The sequence below is a fragment of the Lipophrys pholis genome (assembly GCF_963383615.2).
Source record: "Lipophrys pholis genome assembly, chromosome: 8".
Taxonomy (NCBI): domain Eukaryota; kingdom Metazoa; phylum Chordata; class Actinopteri; order Blenniiformes; family Blenniidae; genus Lipophrys; species Lipophrys pholis.
The window spans coordinates 20,433,079-20,455,822 of NC_137630.1; the positions used below are offsets into that span (position 1 = coordinate 20,433,079).

The 22,744-nt window shown below is 42.6% G+C and overlaps 1 protein-coding gene across 2 annotated transcripts in view; it reads left to right on the forward strand.

The window, feature by feature from the left end:
* b4galt5 (UDP-Gal:betaGlcNAc beta 1,4- galactosyltransferase, polypeptide 5) overlaps positions 1 to 22,495 on the forward strand; it is a 25,923-nt gene extending 3,428 nt beyond the window's left edge. Inside the window, exons 1-9 of one of the 2 annotated variants that reach the window (XM_080469477.1) lie at positions 11,283 to 11,396; positions 18,114 to 18,233; positions 18,504 to 18,617; positions 18,775 to 18,902; positions 20,046 to 20,162; positions 20,306 to 20,493; positions 20,581 to 20,703; positions 21,348 to 21,449; positions 21,972 to 22,495. In XM_080469477.1, the coding sequence (XP_080325603.1) occupies positions 11,288 to 11,396; positions 18,114 to 18,233; positions 18,504 to 18,617; positions 18,775 to 18,902; positions 20,046 to 20,162; positions 20,306 to 20,493; positions 20,581 to 20,703; positions 21,348 to 21,449; positions 21,972 to 22,119 (1,149 nt within the window). In that variant the 5' untranslated portion in view covers positions 11,283 to 11,287 and the 3' untranslated portion in view covers positions 22,120 to 22,495. Of the gene's footprint in view, positions 1 to 11,282; positions 11,397 to 18,113; positions 18,234 to 18,503; positions 18,618 to 18,774; positions 18,903 to 20,045; positions 20,163 to 20,305; positions 20,494 to 20,580; positions 20,704 to 21,347; positions 21,450 to 21,971 lie in introns of those variants that run through there. The other variant, XM_080469478.1, reaches the window with a different exon arrangement.
* Positions 22,496 to 22,744: the final 249 nt, after the last annotated feature.

Genomic DNA, 22,744 nt, shown 5'->3' on the forward strand with positions numbered 1-22,744 from the left:
CCAATTTCTCTCTCTGTTTTCTGTTCATGGTCTGCCGCTGCCTTGGTGTTTCTTGCCTCCAATGTACTCACATGCACTAACGCCTCGGCCCCCATGTCGCCCGTGAGCGTGGATGCTGACTGATGCAGGCTGGGGATGCAGGGCACAGCTGGGCCTGATTGCAGCAGTTTATTTAATTAAAACATGAGAGGATCCCACTGGGGTGAGGGCTAGGGAAGACGCAGCCTCTATTTATAGGTTTGAGCATAGATACACACACGCACACCTCCACATCCATGGGGAGCGAGCGAGAAACCAGGTGCTTGCCTTTTGTCTTGAGAGCCCAGGTTCGTACTGCTGTCTGAATGGCTGTGTGGGTGTAGGTCTGCCTGTAACGCAGCATGTATCTTATCTTGTACCTGCTAAATATCTAGGTGTGGTTTTCTGACAGTGCAAAGTCTTTATAGTGTTTTTCCAAGTCGCCTCGCAGCAAGTGAGGCAATTCAGATATGGTTAGCGAGTAACCCAGGGCTCCACTTGTGTATTACAATACATTTTAACTAATGTATTTGTTTAAAAAATAAAAAATATAAATGTAATTTCAAGTTGTCAATTTGACTCAACACGCAACACTATTTGTTGAAGGCAGTGTAGGATTTGTTTTCCTATACCTGCTGATGAAATCTATTTGTTCAGTATTAATGCAACCTTACGATACCTTTTACAGCCACTTATTAGTTTATTGACACCGACGCGTGCTTCGTCGGCCTATCACCCTCCACTAACGGTCACCACGGAGATTGCTCGTAAGTCAAGAAATACATTTTGTCCGGCAGCGCTCACATACTGACAGTGGCTAATACATAGGCTTTTTGAACTTTTCAGTTTGCCTGCCCCCATAAGTGTAGATTTATGAACCCACTGCATATTTGATCAACTTATTTCAATTGCTGCGTCACTATTTCCTGTCAATATGCTGTCAGCGGTATTGTTGTGTGTGGGAATGGAGCAAATTTATGGCTGTTACTGGATGACGATATTTTTAAGCTGTTCTCCTTTTTTGGGAGCGAACATTATGAAAGGTCATGGTTCCACAACTCACATTATGTCATCTATTCATAAAGTTATACGAGTAAGTGTCATTGAAATTGTGCAACCATAAAGCATTTCATAACCCAGGGTATGACTAGGACGAGCCATTTCATGGCAACATTAGCCGAGTCACATCGTCAAGAGGTTCTTAGTTTTGTTTACTTCAAATATGGGTTTGACTTAGATTCAGCCATTATCTTTCTGCATTATGGGGTTACAGTGGCGACGAGAACATTGTTTTTTGATGCTTTACTTGCCTTATACTCTGCCGTCATGTCAGGGACCGGGCCTGTGTTCACAAGCTGCTTTTGACACAGTGTGCCTCTGCTCGGACAAACATTGTTTACCAGTTTTCACGTTTCCTCTCGTCACACCCATTAAGCGCTGCAAACGGGCACATATCCAGAGCTCGGTTCACTTCTCTGTGCATTTGGTGGATTTTTTTTTCGCAGTGGCTTTCCTGCAAAGCAAGCTGTTGCGAAGTGACAACGGGTGCCCGCCGTACCTCAGGAACATTTGAATCCTGATTTGGATTTTAAAGAAGAATAGAAATGATAGGAGTTGTGGGGAAGCACGGAGGCCAGGCGGATTGTTTGTGCAGCTATGCAGTTTGCTACCATAACCCTAACCTCAGCCTTAACCCAGATCAGCAGTGTTTATGACAGCACTGTTTTAGACCCCCGACTTGTTGCTCCAACTGCCCTAATGGGGGTAAATCATTAACTTTGATGAGGACATGGGGCATTCTTTATGGTAATCTTGTTTGGGTTTTATTTCAACCTAGTTGAAGACTTTCATTTACCTGCATCGTAACAGTTGACCTCTATTTATTTTACAGTAGAAATGGGATATTTGAAGTTCCAAATTCTGGCTTGCCGTCATTAAACAGCCTTTGTAAAGTTGGTGTTTTTCACAAGTTCGGGGGCCTCAAAATTTCAAGCATTGTTTGTGGTAACCATAGCACCCGGTATTGGCTGGCTCTGGGTTTTGACTGCAGCACTGTCTGTGCATTGTGCATTGCAGTAGGGAGTGACTGTATGTCTGAGTATAGGCAAATGTGCCTGGAAAGTTGAGATTGGTTTCTTTGATAATACTTGAGCTTGGCGTGTCTGATGCCTCGCCGCCACGGTCTCGTTTGTTTCAGAGTTTGAGTTTCATAAAACCATCCATCTCTGGCCCTGAAGGCCTGATTTAGTGCTGCCCTCACTCCTCATATCGCCCTCCTTCTCCTCCTGCTGCCTAATTGATCCGTCCATTTAGCTCAATCCAGCTCGCTTCCTCGGGCTAATTTCCACAGGCTGGAGATGGCCAGGGTGAAATATTAACTTTGTGCCAAGCTGCTTCAGATGGATTACATTATAAATAGGCAAGCATGAAAAAATGTTACTAAATTATTCAGCTGTAACTTTTGTAACATTCTTTTCACTATTTCAAATTTGATCCATGATTATTTGAGTGTGACTATTTGTATGAATAATAAAAATCTATAAAATTGAAAGTGAAAAGCAAAGAAAAAGTTAGATACGCAGCGGTTGAAATCCTCCTGGCTGGAGCACTTAAGGACTGTCGTTTGACATTTCCACTGCCGTTTCCATGGTTCCCATCCAGGACTGACTTCTTTTTATTGTTGCACCAACCCCAGAAACATGCCATCCTTGTTCCCATGATGATACGAGTGGCAACAAATCCTCAAAGACATGGTCATTTCAGTCATTTGAGACATGGGCTTTTCTCTGTCCAACACGCTTTAGATGGGACACCTGAGTAAGAGTAACCGCAGCTCACAGCTAGTAGACAGTAAAGAGTCTGAAGTGGATTGGCCTTGCTTACGTACTATTGATGTGTCCAAACATCAAGTAAACCCACATTTATCCAGCTCCTCTCTAGACCTTTTCTGTTTATGCAAAACGACTGGCGGTAAAAGTGTCTCATGTCCCTGTATGCATGCCCAGGACATGTGACTCTAAATACTCTATTCACAAAGGAATTTAGTTAAACATCAATAGAGTGAGAGTTCATTGCACCTTGTGAGCTCAATCAGAGGCATGAGCAATCCTCTTAAAGCCTTCCACTGACCGTATGATACCCTGCTTACACACACACACACACACACACACACACACACACACACACACACACACACACACACACACACACACACACACACACACACACACACACACACACTCCGTATATATTTCACTAGATTACTCAATGCTAAGAAATTACATCAACAAGAATTACAAATCTCAATTGTAAACCATTCTTTATTGTAATATTACTGAATTTAATGGACTCTGTAAGGTTTTTTTGGGGTTTTTTTCCAGTCTTGCAGTGTGCTTGTTTGATGCTTTGGCAACACTCTCAATGGCACAGTCACTCCTCAATGTCATTGTGTTTAATGAAGGCGTTTCTAACCTTTTCCTGTATTTTATGCCTGCATATTCATCCGCGGCAGTTTTATTTATACACCACAAACAGTGCAATTCAGACGCATTACTTAACAAATCCTCAATTTCACAACAGCGATAACTCTGTCATGGACATATGCACAGTGCTGAAGTGTGAATCCACTTCCTTTTTGCTGTCCTGCTTTAACAAATCATCTTTTAATTACACGAGTTCCTTATTGTATATCAACTGAACAGAAGTATAAAGTACAGAAAGACTTCCCTGTGACGTTAATTGTCTGCTGGCAAGTTCCTTTAAAAAAAAAAAAAAAAAAGGCATTGATTGCCATGCTGCTTCCTTTTCAGTATCTATCCTCGAACTGTGTTGAGAGTTTGCCATTGTCGATTGCGATGTTGACGCCAGCTCTGCTCACCTTCAGTCCTTGTTTCGGTCATAGATACTGTAACGTTAGTCTGTTTGGCATATCTGTAGCAAGACATTGCAGTCATGGCTGATTCAGGAGGTGATGCCTACACACACATAGCTGTCATACTGTTGGGACTTGAAACGTTCAGTAAGATGACCCGGATCCACCCCTGATGTCTGGATATCTGACCACAGACAGATGGCGGAGCTGAGTGTAGTTTAGGTGGGGGTGGGGGTAGGGGGGTGAAGGTGTGCCAGGGGGTCTAGATGGAAAGCTGTGAGTCACATCAGAGGCCAGCTGAGGGTCTTGTGTTGAGCCACTAATCATTTATGTAACCTAATCATCCTGAGGAGAATCCCAGTCTTTGTTGACCTGGTCTGAGCCTCTCTTTGTTATTGAGATGGTTACCATAGTTACTTCAGTCATGTGTTTCAGGGCCGTCCAACTGTAACTTGTGATAAGCCGGTGTACTGCACTGATATTGCCAGTGAGGTATAATTCAAACACAGTGTTAATGATGGGTGGAGTGCTGCTGATGGTAGGAGATTATTATTGTGAGGACAGCAATGGTTTTAAGCTTTGGCTGTAATGAGTGTTTACTGAAAGCGAGGACGCTCTAGTCTGTATTTCTGCAAAAACACAGAAAATAGATTGCTTTCCAGACGGACAACACCTACTTGTGTGCATGTACCCCCCCCCCCCTCCCAAAAAAAAAAAAACAACCTACACACATCCAAAGTGTTTTTGCTCACTTTTAAATAAGGACGTCACAACAACAGAGCTCCTGCACAGCGCCGAGCTCCATCTTTAAAAAGTAATTTTCATGAATCACCCTCATGCCGACACTACTGCATCTACTAGCCGCAGAACTGGATTGTTCTAATTTAGAAGCGATTTAGTTTGATTGCCACTTTTTGGAATATTTCCATACATAGAGAGCTATATTGTATTTTGTGCTCGAGCGGTCATAAGAAAATAGCCAAATTCTTTTCCAAATAAGGAATTTTCTTTGGAGTCATAACGTGTGCATCATAGAAAAGATAATGGAGAATTGCTTACACGGGCAATCGCTCTTTCCTCACAACAAAACGGAAACAGTGTGAACTCCTCTTTCAAGGTTAAACTGGGTATTTTCCACCCAGAGGCAAGAAACATAAGTACTTGTTTGACATCGACTATCCCAAGCGGTGCATTTTACAAGCGTGGTTTAAATGTGCTGCACAACAGCAAAAGTTCACTCGTCTTCATGTTGTTTGCTCCGTCGTAGCATCCTATGGTCTAGACTTGGCCAGATAGTTTGACCCAGTGCTTTTGTCCGGGCGAACACGGCCTAATTGACAGTGATATCACCGCGCTGCCTGCCTTCCAACACCTGTCGCATTCTCAGGTATCCAGATCAGCACCTTTGGCTGCTTCTGGCAGCAAATACAAAGAAGACTACCTCACAAGCTGGATTACACCTGACCTTTGTTTGAAACAATGGAGGGGGTTTTAATATAAAACGGGTAGAGGAAGTCATTGCTTTTGGCTGAGCAACAGTGTAACTTTATCACTCTGTGACAAACACTCGCCTGCAACGATCAACACAAGAGAGAACTTCTTCATGAGCTTCCTTAGACGGCTCCTCAAATAAAACCTCATGAGGGCAACGTAGTTGATTAACGAAGCATGGCTGTAGCCACGGCTGATTTACAATCACTGTGCTATGATAATAGTGCAAATGTATAGCGTACTAATTACCAGCAGCTTTATTTTATTCTTTGGTTTAGCCACAGACCACCGTGAACTTTACAAGAAGGGGGAGTAAGAAGTAAAATGCCGAGCAATCCACGCACTCACTATCCTTTTATACTACATCCCATCATTCTTTAGATTAAATTCATCAACTCTATTTTTGTATGTACGTTTTAATGTAACAGCCACCAGCTCTTTCTACAGCATGTGTATTATTTTATTTTCATGGGGAGTCAACAGTGTCGCCGTGCTGACCTGGATCCCTGTTGGCAGAAATTAATAGGTTTGTAGATTATTTAAAAATTTGCTAATCAGTTTACCGCCACCTTGAGTTACTCACATAGTCCTCGCGGTATCTCATCACGTCAAAGCACAAAATGTTTCTGCTGGAAAATTGACTTGCAGGAACTGAAGCAGGTATTATTATTATTATTATTTGACGTAATTGGCCAGATTCAAAAACTGGATCTTAAAGTGTTTAGTAAAACGGCCGTGTTATGTGTTTTGAAGAATACCAGAAGCATTTAGTTACTGCAGCTACGTAAGTCTGAGTGGATTTAAATGTGGAAATCCAGTGGGAAGGACATGTGTGTTTTTTTTCTGCATTTTGCTCCTCTGTATGAATCCGCTGTGGCAGTGTGATATAGTAGCTGCCCGCTATGGCCCATTTGTTCAGTCAACAGGAGTAACCTCCAGCTGTGAAGAGACCTCATCTTTCTGCTGGGGGGAATAGGAAAATGGAGCAAGCAGGAGAAAATAGGCGGCACGGTGTGTGTGTGTGTGTGTGTGTGTGTGTGTGTGTGTGTCCGTCCGCGCATATATATGTGTGTGTGTGTGTGTGTGTGTCTCCTCTGCACTGAGCCACTGCAATAACACAAGAATGTTCTGGACAGCCACCAAATATAAAAGCAGGCGGAAGTGGGCAGAAGGGAGCAGCGGGGGTACCGCAGGAATGAAACTGTGCTCTGGGCCTCGATCCCAACCCCTGGTTCTGCCCTCATATTACCCCAGTCCTGCCCCGATCCTGCCACTGTCACAACCCTCTCCTGTATGTTCTGGAGGTGGAGCCATGTTTATGCAATGTGTTGTGGTTTTCACAATGAGGGAGTTTAACTGATGGTGTTAGGGCTGTACTTGTAAATATTAAAGGAGACATATCATGCTTTTAAATCCTTCCTTTTTACATATAAATCATACAGTTGTGGTCTATACAACGCGGAACTGCAATGCTTGGGTCTGAATTCCTCATTATTAGAGCTCCACAGGCCCCTTTTCAACCCCTTTTCTGATGTGCTTCTGAGAGCAACTCGTTTTGGGGCGGTCTCTTCAAATGCAAATGAGACACTTCATACCCCGCCTCCTCTCCAGGTTGCAGAGGTGATACTCGGTTCAACGCCACCCTGTTCGGCCATCTTTGTAGTTTGATAGAACAGATACAATTATCTAGCGGCGCAGAAACTTTATATTCACACATTATTTACAAAATGTCAACAACGGAAGATTTGTCCATCCAGCCATACATGTTGGAGCCAGAGTCGGACCCGGCGGAGCGAGATGAAAATGACGATGATGCACCTACAGAACAACGTCTTCATATGGATGTAACGCAATGGTGTGTTACTATATTTACACTAACTTCTCCATCCATGCCCACTACTACAATACTGCCTGTATTACAACGACTATTTAACACAGAAGTTACATTATAATCTAAAACGAGCACACAGCGCTAACATATGAAGACGGTGCAACTGCTAATGCTAACAAAACAATGACAGGGACGTCTTATCATCACACCTTTTAGCGTTATATACAGCTTACCGAAGTGCTCTGTTCGTCGTCTCCATAGATAGAAGGAACTGACCGCTCAATCAGACCAAGTCTTTCGGCAAATCCTTCTTTATACTGGCGGAGGTTGCTGAAGCAGTCGTCCTTAAAGTGCTTCGCGCACACAAAAATGACCTTACCCACAGATGTGGGTACATTTCTGTGAAAAATAAAACTCAACCAGGCACTTCGAAAAGGTTCTGATGCTGGGAGACGGTGTAACGAAGCTTGTGGGTTACTACATCCAACAACCGAACATTTCGACTTATCCTCTCGTAACTTCGGTTGGACTACAAAATCCCAGCGAGAAACAAAAATGGCGGATTGCTCGAAATGTCGATGTCCTAATTTGGCAGTTCCGCTGAGAATACTGTGACGTCATTGTTCAAAAAACGTAATAGAGAATAGAAAAATCGAAACCGATCGCAAAATATGACCAAAACAGAATATAAAGATATCAACGGAGCACCTGAAGAGACTACTTTGAACTTTTCTGTACTTCTAAACACTCTAAATATACAACAAAATGCATTTAAGGGCTAAAAAAGTGGATTTATCATGATATGTCCCCTTTAAGTAATGAACACTCTGTGACATTAGCGATTGCGAAAGCAGATAAGGAAGGATTAAATTAGATGCGTGGATAGATGAAACCCGCAGGAAGAGAGACCCTGAAAAGCTGCAAGATGACGAAAAGCGTAACGGATACATTGAAGGAAGAGACGGAAATGAATCTGGAGCTGAATTAATGAGCTGCGTTGTCGTGGTTCTGGCAGGCGCTGCTCAGAGGTAGTCAGATCTTCTCCATACACTGCACTTGTTACATAACACAGACTCAGTCAGGTGTGAGGAGCCACAGTGGACAGACAAAAACAGGAGTTAAAGGAGACTCAGCAGGACTATCGCCACCAGCTGCAGGCAGACTGTAGGAGCAGCTCTGAAGCTTATATCCTGATATGTTTCACTCATTTCTAGTGAAAATAAACGGGTATGTACCAGACTGCTGCAGTTATTTTTGTCATCTGGATTTACGCATCCAGGAGTTACAAAGCAATCATCAGTTAGTTTTACCCTGCTGATCATGTGATGGTGCAATTGCAGTTCTACCCAGGTATTTATTGGAGGTGCTCACTTGAGGATCCAGTGGTGCAAGGCCACCATCTGTGGGATTATGTCTGAACACCTGCAAGTCACAATCCTACCGAGACGTATTGGTACGTCACACTGCCAAGCCTTTGGTTGGCTTTTTCAATTTTCCAATTATCTATTTTCTTATTTCTTAATTATCGCGATTTCTTTTCAAAAATAAAAGGAAAAGATCTAATGCTTGACTTCCCCCTGACCCCCACATTTTTCTTTTGCAACAGTTTTCCCACGCTCATTTAATACTGTTGTTATTACATTTAAAAAAAAATTTCTTGATTTTGTTTTGTCGGGGAGCTGCACAATTCAGCAAATACACTCATAATGGAGGTAGTTCCTAAACTGTCGTGGGTGAAAATGATATAGTCCTCATGTTTAATCCATTTCAGTTGCGGAGAGCAATGTTTTGCTCAACTTTTCCACTCTTGATAAGTCCTTCCCCCTCGATCGTTGTCCTCCAGGGATCACACATCCCCACTATAACGGCAGTCTCTTTTTCTTCTTCTTTATTCCCATCTAAGCATCCATCCATTCATCATCTTCCCAGCTTAGGCCACATGGGGTCACGGTAGCAATCTTTTTTTATTTATTTATTTTTATTTTTTTGTCTTGCGCTCTATTAAATCCACTAACACGCTTTTCAGACCAAGGATAGAATCCATTATACTCTGGCATTTACCACTTACATGAATGATTTGACATTGACAGAAATAACCCCTGCATTACTGCCCGCATTCTCTTATCCACCCAGAAAATCAAGCGGCAGCAGAATAGAGGGGGGAAAAAAAAGATTTAAGAGAGTGTACCAGGAAAAGAAAGTCTCTCGCAGGAGCTCACACACATACATACCCACAATCTGTCGGTCTCTATGCCTCTGTTCATCTCTCACTTTCATTCCCTCAGATCTGTTTTTCAGTGTTTGCTTGCAGCAGAGTGAAAACAAGGGGTCCTGGCACCACAGTGTCGTTTATGTAATTCTCCTCACCACGTCTGGTCCCTGCGTTTCTCTGCCATGCCGTGGCTCAGCAGACATAGGGACTCAGGGGAGGTCAAACACACACACATGCATACATTTGGGACAGCAGAACAGATGGAGGGACAGAGGGACTAGTGCAAGACCAATAATGAACTCAACTAGACTTCATGTTGTTCCTACTGGCATGTGTTAGTGTGTGTGCCGTGTCTGAGCGCCATATATTATTTGGCCAATTTTCTTTTTTCTTTTTTCTCTTAATCTCCTACAATGCATTTTCCATTACAGAGTTTTCACTTATAAAAGGCACACAACAAAATATTACTGCGCTATCTTGTAATTGTACGTTATTAGCTCCACTCTCTTTATTTTTTTCTGTGACATTGCGGATTATCAATTCAACATTCTTATCTAACATGCGAAACTGTGCTTTTGTCGGTTGAAAATTAATCGGTCAATTATTGTCATTGATTAACCAGCAAATCAACCCGAAAGCTCAAAGGTGAGGAAAGAAGGAAGTGTCTGTAGAAGGCTGAGTGTGCGACGGTGCAGTGAAAATACAGTCGGATCCAAAATGATTCAGACACCTCCTGAATTTTTAGTTCTTTCTATAGAAATGCTGCTGATTGGCCCCCATGATCCATATTTATATCAGCAAACAACCTCGTTAAACACATTTTGACTGTTTTTAGCAACAACAAAAAAAAACCTTAATGCACCGAACTACTTTGAAAAAAGGTGAAGTCTATGGATCAACAATTGTTCAGATACGTCAGTGCATGTGTTTCCCTGTTGCTGTATTTTCTAATTCTTGTTCCTGCCTTAACCCTTCAGGCCCTAATTGTAAATGTGCCTGTTTTCACCACTGTTGGATTTACCCTCATGTAAGGGTTTAACTTGAATATTTGGTGTCCCTTATTTCAGCACAACCGCACCTACTTGATTCTACTATTATTTATTAATTTTTGACATACTGGATGGACACACTAGACCTAAAATTGCAACAAAAAACAAAAAATGTTAATGAAGTTTTTTTGTTTTGTTTGTTGTTTTGTTTGTCTTTCATATTTGGAGAAAAGAGCATGTTTCTTTTATTAGTTAAACAACTTAGAGAACATATTCAATTAGTTGATTTCACAAACCAATGCTCAAATTTATATATCTATAAAAAATGAAATGCAATTCATAGACAATTGTGTAAAGTCACAGTTTTTTGCTACCTTTGATTTCACTATTTGATGCTGAGCGTTTGGTATCATTATTTTCAGTACAACCTCGCTTAAGTGATTCTACAATTATTTATTCATTTCCACCTACTGGATGGACATACTGGATGTACAATTGCAAAAAAAAAAATAAAATACACAATTCGATTTAAAAAAAAAAAAAAAAAAAAAAAGGATCGATTTTTATATTGACACCTTAGAAGATAATTGAAGGCATATCAAATCTACATTTTACAAAAAAGTTACAGGTTTTGTGTGTAAATGAGTTTTCATGGTACCGGCACGTGTACAACTTCTCAGCGGGGGGGCACAGGCTCTGCCAGCCGGCTGTGTGATACCAACTGCTGGGTGGCACATGTTGGCATCTCTACCTGTACGGCTCCAGACAACGTTTTTCAACAAAAATTTCTCCACTGTACCACGAATGTCGACATATCCGATCAAGTTCTTATAACATAGTTCGAAGTTTTGATGTGAAAAGCGGTTGTTGCCTATATGATGCCGACACATTTGCGATTCCGGAGAAGGTCATTCCTTGGGCTTTTATTCCTTTTTTCACTGTCCACCTCGGCGTTATATTTCATCTACTCCGCCCCGGGAATCGGTAAGTGGACTGGATGGATATATCTACATTTTAATTGAAAGCTGTGATGGGAGGATGCAGGAGGCTCTTTGCATGGCTGTTAGGTCATGTGTGACAGCTCGGCCATGCGCCTGCTTTCTGCCTTCATCTCTCCCAGTTGATGATGAGACTCGGCTGGATGCTGCTGCTCAATCCCATAATGTCCATGTAACTGGCCAGGGCAATAATAGTCCCACTGATGAGCATGCTTATTACGACCTGAGGCCTAACGGGCTCTGATTAGACCGCTCACGGTACCGTCTGTACCGTCGGGCCAAACGGGGATAAAAAGTATGGATTAAGTTGTATAGTTTAGGTTTATTTTGGCGCATTAAGGTTTTTTGGGTAAAGACCGTCAAAATGTGATTAATTAGGTTGTTTGCTGTTGTATGAATCACAGAGCCCAATCAGCAGTATTTCTACTGGAATAAAGAAAGAAAAAAAGGAAAGAAATTCAGGAGGTGTCTGAATAATTTCTGTTCTGACTGTAGTTGTTTATTCAGGCTCCCTTCCGGTCTTTAAATGGAAACTGCTCTGCAGATAGCCAAGAATAATTAAGTTGAGTAGAGTCAAGGATAACTCCGCTGAGAAGTAGCCACCATGCAGTTAACTGTCGATGCAATGCAGCATTGTGGGTGGCAGTTAATTTTTTTGAAAGCTGGGTTTCCCCCTCACCAGCATTACTCACATGCTGGTGCTCACAAACAATACTTGTTGAAGCGGATCACTTTCACTTGTCTGTCGAGGCTGAGCACAGTCATACCAAGCTCATAATCATGTGCATATGCTGACTTTCCACTCTTTTTTTTTTTTTTTTCTCTCCACAGAAGTAAAAGGTTGAGTTCATGTTGTTTGAATGGGATCGTAGTTTCAGTCAGACAGATACTGTGTGTGTGTGTGTGTGTGTGTGTCATACCTGTTTAGTACACAATAGCCGCAATGTGCAATGCTTGGTTCTGTTTTCCTCAAAGCGTTGTGTTTTTTGTGAGTGCGCTGTAGAGTGCTTTAGTGCTATTATACAGTTGACCTGAAAATGAACCCTTAGGGTTTACATCAATACAATATTCTTTTTTTGTTTTTATAGACGCACTCATTGAAATCTCTCTATCGTTAATCAGTTATTTGTTTTACAGAATCAAGCGTTTTTGATAACTAACTTCTTTGTGTTTCTCGGTTTTGTTTAGTTTATAGCTGTTTATACAGTGTAGAACGTGAAGCATTCTTGTCTTAATCAGATCTTTACTCAGACTCGTCACTTGCTGTCATTTTGTAGTGACACATTGAAGCCATACTGAGCTTTCATAAGCCAACTCAGACTCACTCTTACTCCTGCAGGCCCATACAGACCTTTGACTGTGGAATAGCTAAAGAAAGTGACCCTAGATTATGTAATCGCTCCAGTTGCTGACGTCTCACCGTTAAACGGGGATGAATTATCAGATCGTATTCCTAAAAGGGTGTATGTATTCTTCAACATGCACGGTTTGCTCGCACAGTGGTGGTCGCATGTCTTCAAGTAGCCTCCATTGATGGGCAGACCTAACAAGAAGCATGGCGTTGAGGAGCGGCACAATGTGTGACATACGTGTAGATAAGTACGTTTCTCATGGTTTAGTTCACGCTGATATAGTTGTTCTTTTCCTCTGTCAGCATGCGATTTTTAGATGACCTACTTTCAACACTATTCCATGTCGCAGAAGATAAAAAAATTATCTTGTGCATTCGGTGGCACCACAAAGAGAAACTTTCAATTTTAAGGTTATTATGTGTTTAATAAAATCAATAAAAAATGTGTTTAACACCCCCAAATCTAGATGATTAAGGAAAAAAACATGACTGACAAAATCGGAACCAAAGAGGAAAAAAAGCCAAGTGATTAAGAAAATCATCTTAACGTTTTGCCCAATTTTCACTCTCAGACTCTTCCTCTGATAATCAAACAGCAGCAACACTGGAGAGACGGATAACGATTGAATGAATTAAAATATCGAGAGGAAGTGGGGTGTCGGTGGGGAGGGAGCGGGACTGCGCGTGGTTGGGATGCTCTCAGGAAGTGGGCAGCCTGCCAGGAACTGTGATAAGAACTGACGTCACTTCTCTTGCACTAAGGCGTCTGCTCCGAGAACCTTGTCTGTCATGGTTCATGTTTCTTCTTTTTCTTTTTTTTTTACAGTGGTGGGTACTCGTTTCTTCTGTGTTCTGTCTGTGAGGACTTTCCTGTGTGTGTGTGTATGTGTGTGAATGTGTATGTGTGTGTGTGTGTGTGGGTGTGTGTGTGTGGTTTCAGAGAAGACTCATGATTCACTTATGAGTGTCATGTGATCATAACTAGCACTGGTCTGCTGTCGTGCCCATCCTCTACGTGTTCTCATGCTGGTCGTCCTCCAAAAACTACTTCCCCAAGCAAAATTAAAGTTTAACCGAACGGAGGGTCTTTGTCACAGTGGCCGGATGTGTTACTTGCTCCTCTGTGGTGGCTCGGGGAGGATGTCACCTTGCTAAAAATGTGGGTGTGACGTTCTCGTCAATTCTGAGAATCGAGAACTGAGGAAAAAAAAGATTTTGTACCAATGGAAAAAGACGTAAAAAAAAGAAAAAAAGCTCAGTAGTTCAATATTACAATCACTGATGATACATCACTTTTTAAAACTTCAGTGATGCTCGTGGCTGCATTGGAGACAATTACGACTTAATGATTGTTTATTTAGCAACAACGTATTAAGCTGGTACCTCCAGCACGGGAGGGTGGGAAAGCCCTTCTGAGAAAGCGTTACACATTTGTGCTTACTTCACCTGAACTCAACCATGAATGCCCGTGTTACTAAAACTGTCGTCAAAATGGTATCTAATCAGCAAAGCAAACATGTCTGAATACCAGTGCTGTGTATGCTTCCTGATATGGTGCATTTGCCGAGTAGCATCAGACAGCACTCCTAACAGCAGTCTGAATGTGCACAAAATTGTACTGTGTTGGTGTGGCTTAGCTTGTATTATTTTATCTCTATACTGAAGTGTTCAAATGGCCTCAAGTACATGGTGAAAATATTTTAAATGTTCTGCTGTTACACCACACGGTGCAGGAATAATAAAGTAAGTTACATGGCCAAATGTTTGTCAAAAGAAAAACAAAACAGGACAGTGTGGTTTTGAATGACAGATGAGACAGGATGTGAGCTTGTTTGGTCATCTGTGCCTCTGTGTGAAAGGTAGTTAACACCATGGTCTCTCTACCACGGAAAACACAGTTTACAAAAAGGAGGAACCAAGACGAAGAGGCATTCATTTGATTTGATGACATTAAAACATCAGCCAATAAGGGAAAGGGAAGGTACCGTATATAAAACCCTATATGGTAATGCACACCTCTCTGTGTGAGTGTGTGTTGCATTAATCTGCTGCAGCCTCACGACAGGTCGAAAGAGGTAAAAGTATAATTCGTTTGAGAAACCGTAATCCACAAAAAGGACACTTTTGTATATTTATATCATCTCATGCCAATTCTAACCATCCTCAATAGATCAATACCTCTGAATTACAGAGGTTGTTCCAGTTAATTGTGAGGGATTTAGTGTTAATGCTCAGAGTAATCGCCTGTTTATTTTCCAATACGCTATCGAATTGGACCTGCTTAATCATGTGTAGGCAATTCAATGTGTTACATTACTGATAGTGTAATTAATTCAGCTGCCATCTACACCAGCGGAATACGCATTTAGCATTTGCTGTAATGTGACGAGTCTGCACCCATAGTTCCCCACCTCGTGGGTTTCTCTTGTGTATGTGTGGTCTCTGTGGGTGTCGCTGATATGCAGTGGCATTAAAATGACCGTTTCTGAGAGTGACAGCTTTAAGCCCTGAGAGGAGTGTGTGCATAGAGGGAGCACTTCTGCTGTAAGGAGGAGGGGGGGGGCTTTCAGCTTATCGGGGAGGGAGCAGCACAGGACCAATCGCCTCCCACTGCTGACTTATCAATGTGCACTTAATTGCCCCGCAGAAGAAACGGAACAGAGTTGTGTGTGCGTGTCTTTTTTTTCTTTTCTTTTTTTTTTTTCATTATTTGTGCTGGCTTGCTGGCTTTTTCTTTTTTTTTCCATTAACCTCTACATACAGTATGCTGAAGGTCTGTGGTCTGTTCCCATCAGCCTGCAATCCGTCATTTGCATTATTTACTTAAATGACAGGAACAAACAGACTTGACTGAAAGTGATAGAAGCCGCACAGAGATGGCAAACGTAATGGAGAGGAAGATAGAGGGAAGGATAGATTAGTGGAGAGAGGGAGAGATGTGGAGATGTGGGCTGGTCTTGGCATGGGGACAGCATGTTCTGTGAGCCTTATAGAATACAAGGTCGTTCAAGGTCTCTTGTCATGCTTGATGGGTGGGAGTGGTGGGTGGCAAAGCGGGCATGTTTGTGGGTTTTCGTGGTCTACATGTCTGTCATCTTGTACACATGTATACACCTTAAAGTCTTTTACGTGCTGGGTGCTGTAACGGCCTTGCTTTGCGGCCCACTGTGTTGGTTTCCTCTAAAGTTGAGGCCCGTCAAGTGTCATTGCATTTGTCACAGTTTGTAGCCTTGAACACCTCTGCGCTCACCACCACACCGTCTTTGGAGCACACGTTTGACGAGAGGAACTGAGGAGCTTTTTGTGCAGTAGAAAGGGTATTGATGGGTCTTCGCATCTGTGCTCAATGGCTTCGGCTAGTGTTTCCAGGCCTACCTGAAATTCAAAAGTACCAAGGCTTTTTGAAAAAATGACTATAAAATGTGTTGAAAGAAGACTGAGTTTGAAGTCACTGTCGCAATCTGCCTGGCCTTTGAATTCAAGTGTACACTTTGGATTTGTTCTGTGAGGCCGATGCATAGATAATGTATCACCATATGCTCGGCATGGCAAGCAGACATGTCAAAATATGTTGCTGTCTGCTCTGGGTCGCACTCCAGAAGCCTCTCAGCATTTTTCCATCATATGGTGCCTCAGACGTGTGTGTGTGTGTGTGTGTTGTGTGTGCAAGTGGACATGTGGAGATCTTTCTGGGCTCTAATATGAGCAAACAGGATCTGGTCTGTGCTTCCTCTGTTATTATTTTATGAAGCAGGTTTCCTCTCATGGCATTGTAACATTTGCTTGTCACCGACATGAAATGAGAGCATCGATTTCAGTTACCGCTTAGCCACTAGTCTGTAGTCCTGCAAGCCTGGCAGTTTGGATCAAACAAGATGAATGTGATGGAAAGTGTAACACAATTACCAATGACTAATCACATCCCGTGGATCTCTAGCTCAGCAGTAATACATACACACACACACACACACACACACACACACACACACACACACACACACACACTCGCCCAGTCGTGCACATCTATAGAATAGTGTGGATCATATCAGGATTGCTTTATGACAAACGCTGATTCGATTAATGACCGGTGATTGTGCAGTGGGACTCATCAACGTGGCAGCACAGTGTTGGAGTTGCTGCTCCGTACGAAGAGAGCTTGGATCCAGAATCTCATTGCACAAGTTGGGATTTTTACCTTTTACCTCGGTTGACAATTAAAAAATGATGTGACTCGCATACTAAAAAATGTACTCATTTTTCTGTTCAGAAAAAACGAAAACAATTCAAGATGAGGCAAGTTGCTTGAAATTCGAACAATGACGAAGGATTCGGGAACATTTGGTTCCTGCCCCATGCTACTCGTCTTGCACTGTAGTCGTGACCGTCATCGCGAACGACTCGAGACATGCCGACTTCTCATGAACGCACAGCTGCTTTCTGTGTCTTTCTCCCGCGACTCAGCAGCGGCAGCCAAGACTTTAATAGCAAAACGTAACCACGGCAGTGAGAACGTATTTAACCGCGTGAAGGTTAAAATTTGCAGTTAATCCGTGGTTCACATGCCTTCTGAAGTGCAAGGGGTAATCCCTCCAGATCCAATACGATGCCCTGCAGCAGTACTGGTAAACCGGGGACACGGCGTGTTTAGCGCTACTGCACGCTGGTGTTGGATTGGCTGGGTATAGGATGGAGTTGGGCTGGCCTGTCCTGGTTATTGTTTGAGATGTATGAAGTGGCTCATTCTTGGCTTCTTGTGTTCATACATCCAGGAAACCGTCACTCTTTCCTCAAATGCATCAACAATTGTTGGAGATTAGAGTAACAAGGCCAAACAGTGCGGTTGTCCTACACCGCAGGCAGTGACCATTCAATGGATTAAAATTCGTGGTCTCGGTCCCTTTTACCCTCTTAAATGAGTTTTGTTTTCCTGTTTCCCTCTCCCTTCATGATAGATTAACATTCCATTACTTGGCTTCTTTAGGCCGAAAGCCCCTTGATGTGTGCTTGGGAAATCCCCCTCATTAAGTCACCAGAGCAGATAATCACTTTGTGCCACATCAGGTGGAAGACACTTGGACCCATTCTTATAAAGTTGAATATTATTCAGGTTTGTTTCTCAACGAGGAAAAAACAATTAAGTCCTGCTCAGGACAATTCCCACTCAGTTTGTTAGTTCTAAATAACAGTCCTGTACAGTCGCAGGTTATTTCAGCTGAGCGGGCATTACTTTGAGCTATTTTGCTGTTGGTATTTGGTGTGCTTACTTTTTAAACCAGTTTCCTGAACTCCTGTGTAATACCCAAACAAAAACCAAATGGCTTAACTTTCTTTTGTTCCTTCCTCTTTCCACAGTGAATGAATATGTGTTTATGGTCCAAGCCAGAGGGATCCAGATCAAAGAGAACGTAAAAAACATTGGGGCTCAGGTTCTGGAGCAAGTGGTGCGAGGGGCCTACAGCGTCAATGGCACAGGTAAAAAAAAAAAAAAAAAAGAAAAACATACACCCAAATGCAAAGAGCAACCCTTCACACTCATGATATTATCCAAGTATGAAGGCAGCATCAAGCCTGGTTATTTTCAGGGGTCAAATTTACAGCAACTGTGGAGTCTCAGATGTAGATGATGTACATATGTGAAAACATTATCAGGCGCACCGGTGAGGCCAGCGAAGAGTCAACTCTAACTTTTAATTAGTTGAGATGGAAGTCCTGACAAACCCTTCTGTCCGTGTGTGATTTCAGATTATTCCTATGACTTCAACTTCAATGACAGTGATGCCCCTCCCACTACATACCTCCCCGATGGCTTCACCTACTTCCCCTCGCAGATTTGCCCTGAGAGGCTCCCCTCTATGAGTAAGTATGCTGTGAAAGGTTTGGATTAACTTTTTTTTTTTTTTTTTCCACGTGCCGCTCTCCACTTTGTTCCTCCTTTGGTGGCATGGCTCTCTTTCACTTTCTGCTCCTCACTACTTCTTCTCCTCCTCACTTTCTCTTTCTGCCCCACACACAGAGGGCAGGTTGGAGGTGAATATGAGTGAAGTATCTCTGGAGGATGTGGAAAGGTCCTTGCTGGAGGTGGAACCGAGCATGGCCTATGGGGGCTACTGGAAGCCCAAAGACTGTATACCTCGCTGGAAGGTGAGTGTGAAGCATGCATGTGCGTGAAAGCAAACAGAAAAACAGGTTAATCCTCGTTTCATGAAAATCGAATATGCACTCGCTCAAAATGCTTCATTTCGTCTTATCTTTGATGTGACGCCCACTATGTTACAAGTGAATGATTTCCATACGATGTATTGCATTTTTTTCAGACGTGAGCAGCCAGGCACTGCAATACATTATTGCGAGTGGCATTTGATTTGTTAATCTGTTAAACGGAGCCTTCGCAAAAACGATCGTAGAAGTGAAACGGAGGAATACGGAGTGTTTCAGGTTCCCTACCCTGCATGATCATTGCGAGGCTGGTGCAGCACCTCTCTTCATAGTTGTATGCACAGTTACATGGAAGCAGCTTTTCAGGTCATCTGGAGAGTACGCGAGAGGTGATCGTGGGGAGGATTTCTCATGTATCCCTGCAGTTACACCAGTTTTCTATTATTCCTGTGCCCTGTTTGGATGCGACTGTCCAACATTCAGATGCAGAAATATTCACGGTCTCGCAGAGTAGAATGGAGTCTACAATTACTTTGTGCTTTGTAGTGGTGTTTCATGTTTACACCGGGTTCCTTCACTGTGTATGTATTTTTGGTTGATCCTTTTTATGTCCACCAGAGCAAGTTAGTCTGCCATCTGTTTATCCCTCACATTCCTGTTTCCCAAGAGACTGTTCATGTCCTGTCAACCAAACTTCTCTCTTTCAGTCTGTGATTACCCAGCAGTCTCTCTCTCTCTCTCTCGCTCCCCCCCCCCCCCCCAAGATAACGTCACAGTTGCGTTTCTGAGCTCAGTCATAGTTACCGCTCCATTATAGAAAAAAAGATGCAGCTCTTCAAAACATTTAAAGCTTCAGTGCTTCTGACTGTTGACGGAAAAGATCACACTGTGGAAATGAAGATTTTCAAACCTTCCTCCTTTTTCATCTGGAGTCTTCTTGATAATTTGTTGGTGACGGTGCCACCTTCACCCACACATTCCCATTTACCCACTGCTGAGAGAGCAGAAAATCAGTTATACTTTGCTTTCGTGCCCACATCTAGTTCCTGTATGACTCCTGTGCATATCGATGCGTCTGCGTGCCTTTCTAATCCAGTTTTTCTGTTCTCTTTCACTTTGTGTATGTAGGTGGCAATCCTGGTTCCCTTCAGGAACCGACATGAACACTTGCCCATCCTCATGAGACACCTGGTGCCAGTACTTCAGAAACAGAGACTCCAGTTTGCCTTTTATGTCATAGAGCAGGTATGCACACCGACATTCAGTAGTAGAATTGTCTGTATTCACTTGCTAGAAATGTTAAGAGAAACCATCTTGTTCGACGTGACTGTCATGTTGGGAGAGTGCAATGCACAAAGAATAGCAATGAGGTGGCTGTTTTTCTTCAGGGTGGTACCGAGCCGTTTAACCGAGCCATGTTGTTCAACGTGGGCTACAAGGAAGCTATGAAGGACCTGGACTGGGACTGTTTGATCTTTCATGATGTCGACCATCTCATGGAGAACGACAGGAACTATTACGGCTGTACGGATATGCCCCGGCACTTTGCAGTCAAACTTGACAAGTACTCTTACATGTGAGTCCTCATTCTGCCTCTGTGGGAGTATTCAGCAAATATATCCTTAATTAAAGTGAATGTAATGTATGTGATTCTCCCTCCAAGGCTTCCGTATAATGAGTTCTTTGGAGGTGTGAGTGGCCTGACAGTGAAGCAGTTCAAAAAGATTAATGGATTTCCAAATGCATTCTGGGGCTGGGGAGGAGAAGATGATGACCTCTGGAACAGGTAAGACACACACACACAGTATTGACTCTTGAGGCGTGCTCGGACAATGAGCTGGGCCAGTTGGCATATCGTTCTGTTTAATATGAGTCTGCTTTTTCTCTTTGTCCATTTGCCTTTGCCTCTCTACGCCCCACAGGCAGCTGGACACACAGTGCTCTCAGTGTACATTGCCATCTCTTTACGATTAAGCTGTGTATTTGTTCCTGCCAGCTATATGAAACCCCTTTTGTCTACAGTTGTGATTTATATTTCTCTGTTTGTGTGTGTGTGTGTGTGTGTGTGTGTGTGTGTGTGTGTGTGTGTGTGTGTGTGTGTGTGTGTGTGTGTGTGTGTGTGTGTGTGTGTGTGTGTGTGTGTGTGTGTGTGTGTGTGTGTGTGTGTGTGTGTGTGTGTGTGTGTGTGTGTGTGTGTGTGTGTGTGTGTGTGTGTGTGTGTGTGTGTGTGTGTGTGTGTGTGTGTGTGTGTGTGTGTGTGTGTGTGTGTATAGAATATTATTAACTGAACGTAATGTGATAGCACAGCTGTTAGACTCGTGATTATTGTGTGCTTTTGATGTAAAGGTTAAAGCCTGAGTCATCACTGCATTGCTTGATCTGCCCAGCTATGTACAATACAAATAAAGCAGCCATGGCATGTTTGTGCAGGGTGCAGTTTGCCAATTACACGGTGAGCAGACCACGCGGAGATCAGGGACGCTACATGTCGATCCCACATCACCATCGCGGAGAAGTCCAGTTCCTGGGACGGTCGGTGCACACATCTCACCCACACACCCTTTGGTTGAAAGTGGAAGCTGATAACTGCAGCAAGGCTTTGGCTTTTCATGTGACTGGCTTATATCACATGAGCCTGAGCAGTGACTTTGAGAGTATTTCAACTCTTTTAAATACTTTGCATGTGATGTGCTTGTATGCTTCAGGGTCGAATTCTTCGGTTGCTTGAAACAGACCAAAAAAAAAAAAAAAAAAAGAAGAGCGAAGTATATAGCAGTTGGATTAAAATTCATCCATATAGCAAATTGACTTTTTAACGGTTCTTTGGAAAAGCCCTCTGTATTTGTCAAATATCAGTCATTACTCCGTCTGTGCTCCTTCTGTCTGAAACACACACAATAACAGCCTGGATCGTGTTCCTCATGTATGAGCCTTTTTTTTTTTTTTGTCTTTTCTAAAGTAGCAGTCTCATTTCACGGAGCCTAATGTGTCTGTGCTTGTGCTGTTATCTCTGTTTCCTCTTCTGCTTTTCTGACTGATTGTTTGTACTTGCAGGTACAGTCTACTACGTCACTCAAAAGAGAGACAGAAAGTGGATGGTCTTAACAACCTGAACTACTCCCCGCTGGTCTCCAGGAGGCCCCTCTACACCAACATCACAGTCAGCTTGAGCAGAAAGCTTGCGCCTGTAGCCGACTACTGATGTAGGCAGAGCTGGACTGCAAAACACCTGGGAATCAAAGTCCTCTGGGACATCAGCCATATCTCACCGGTTACAAAACTGCATAGGACTTTTCCGTTTATTCGTTTGCTTTTTTTTTTTTTTTTTCTTTTTTTTTGTTTGTATGCAAAAAAAAAAAAAATATGGAGACTCAAATTAGTATGTTTGATAAATCATTTTAGAAAATAGGGATAAATGCTGCACTTGTTTGTGCCACAGTCCATCACTCCTTTCATCTGGGCTTATCTAGACTTCAGTCTCCACATGCCTTTTGCACCATTTTGGCCTTCAGCATCCATTCATTTAGTCATTTCTTCTTCTGTCCATTTCGCTCTGCCCTATTGGGCTTGACTTATTTAAAAAAAAAATAAAAGAAAGAAAGAAAAAAAAAAAAGTTATGATACATACTGCACATTCAGGTGCACGGACACCCCACACACGCACGCACTCGAAAGCTTGACCTAAATGCGCTGACATGATCCTAAGGCTTTGATTATTTTGATTTATTTTTTTTTTTTTCCTTCTTCTTCTTGCACTTATTAGTTTGTTAATGCAGTAAACCTGTGAAAACATTTGCATGCACACAACACCAAACAGCAACGTTAAC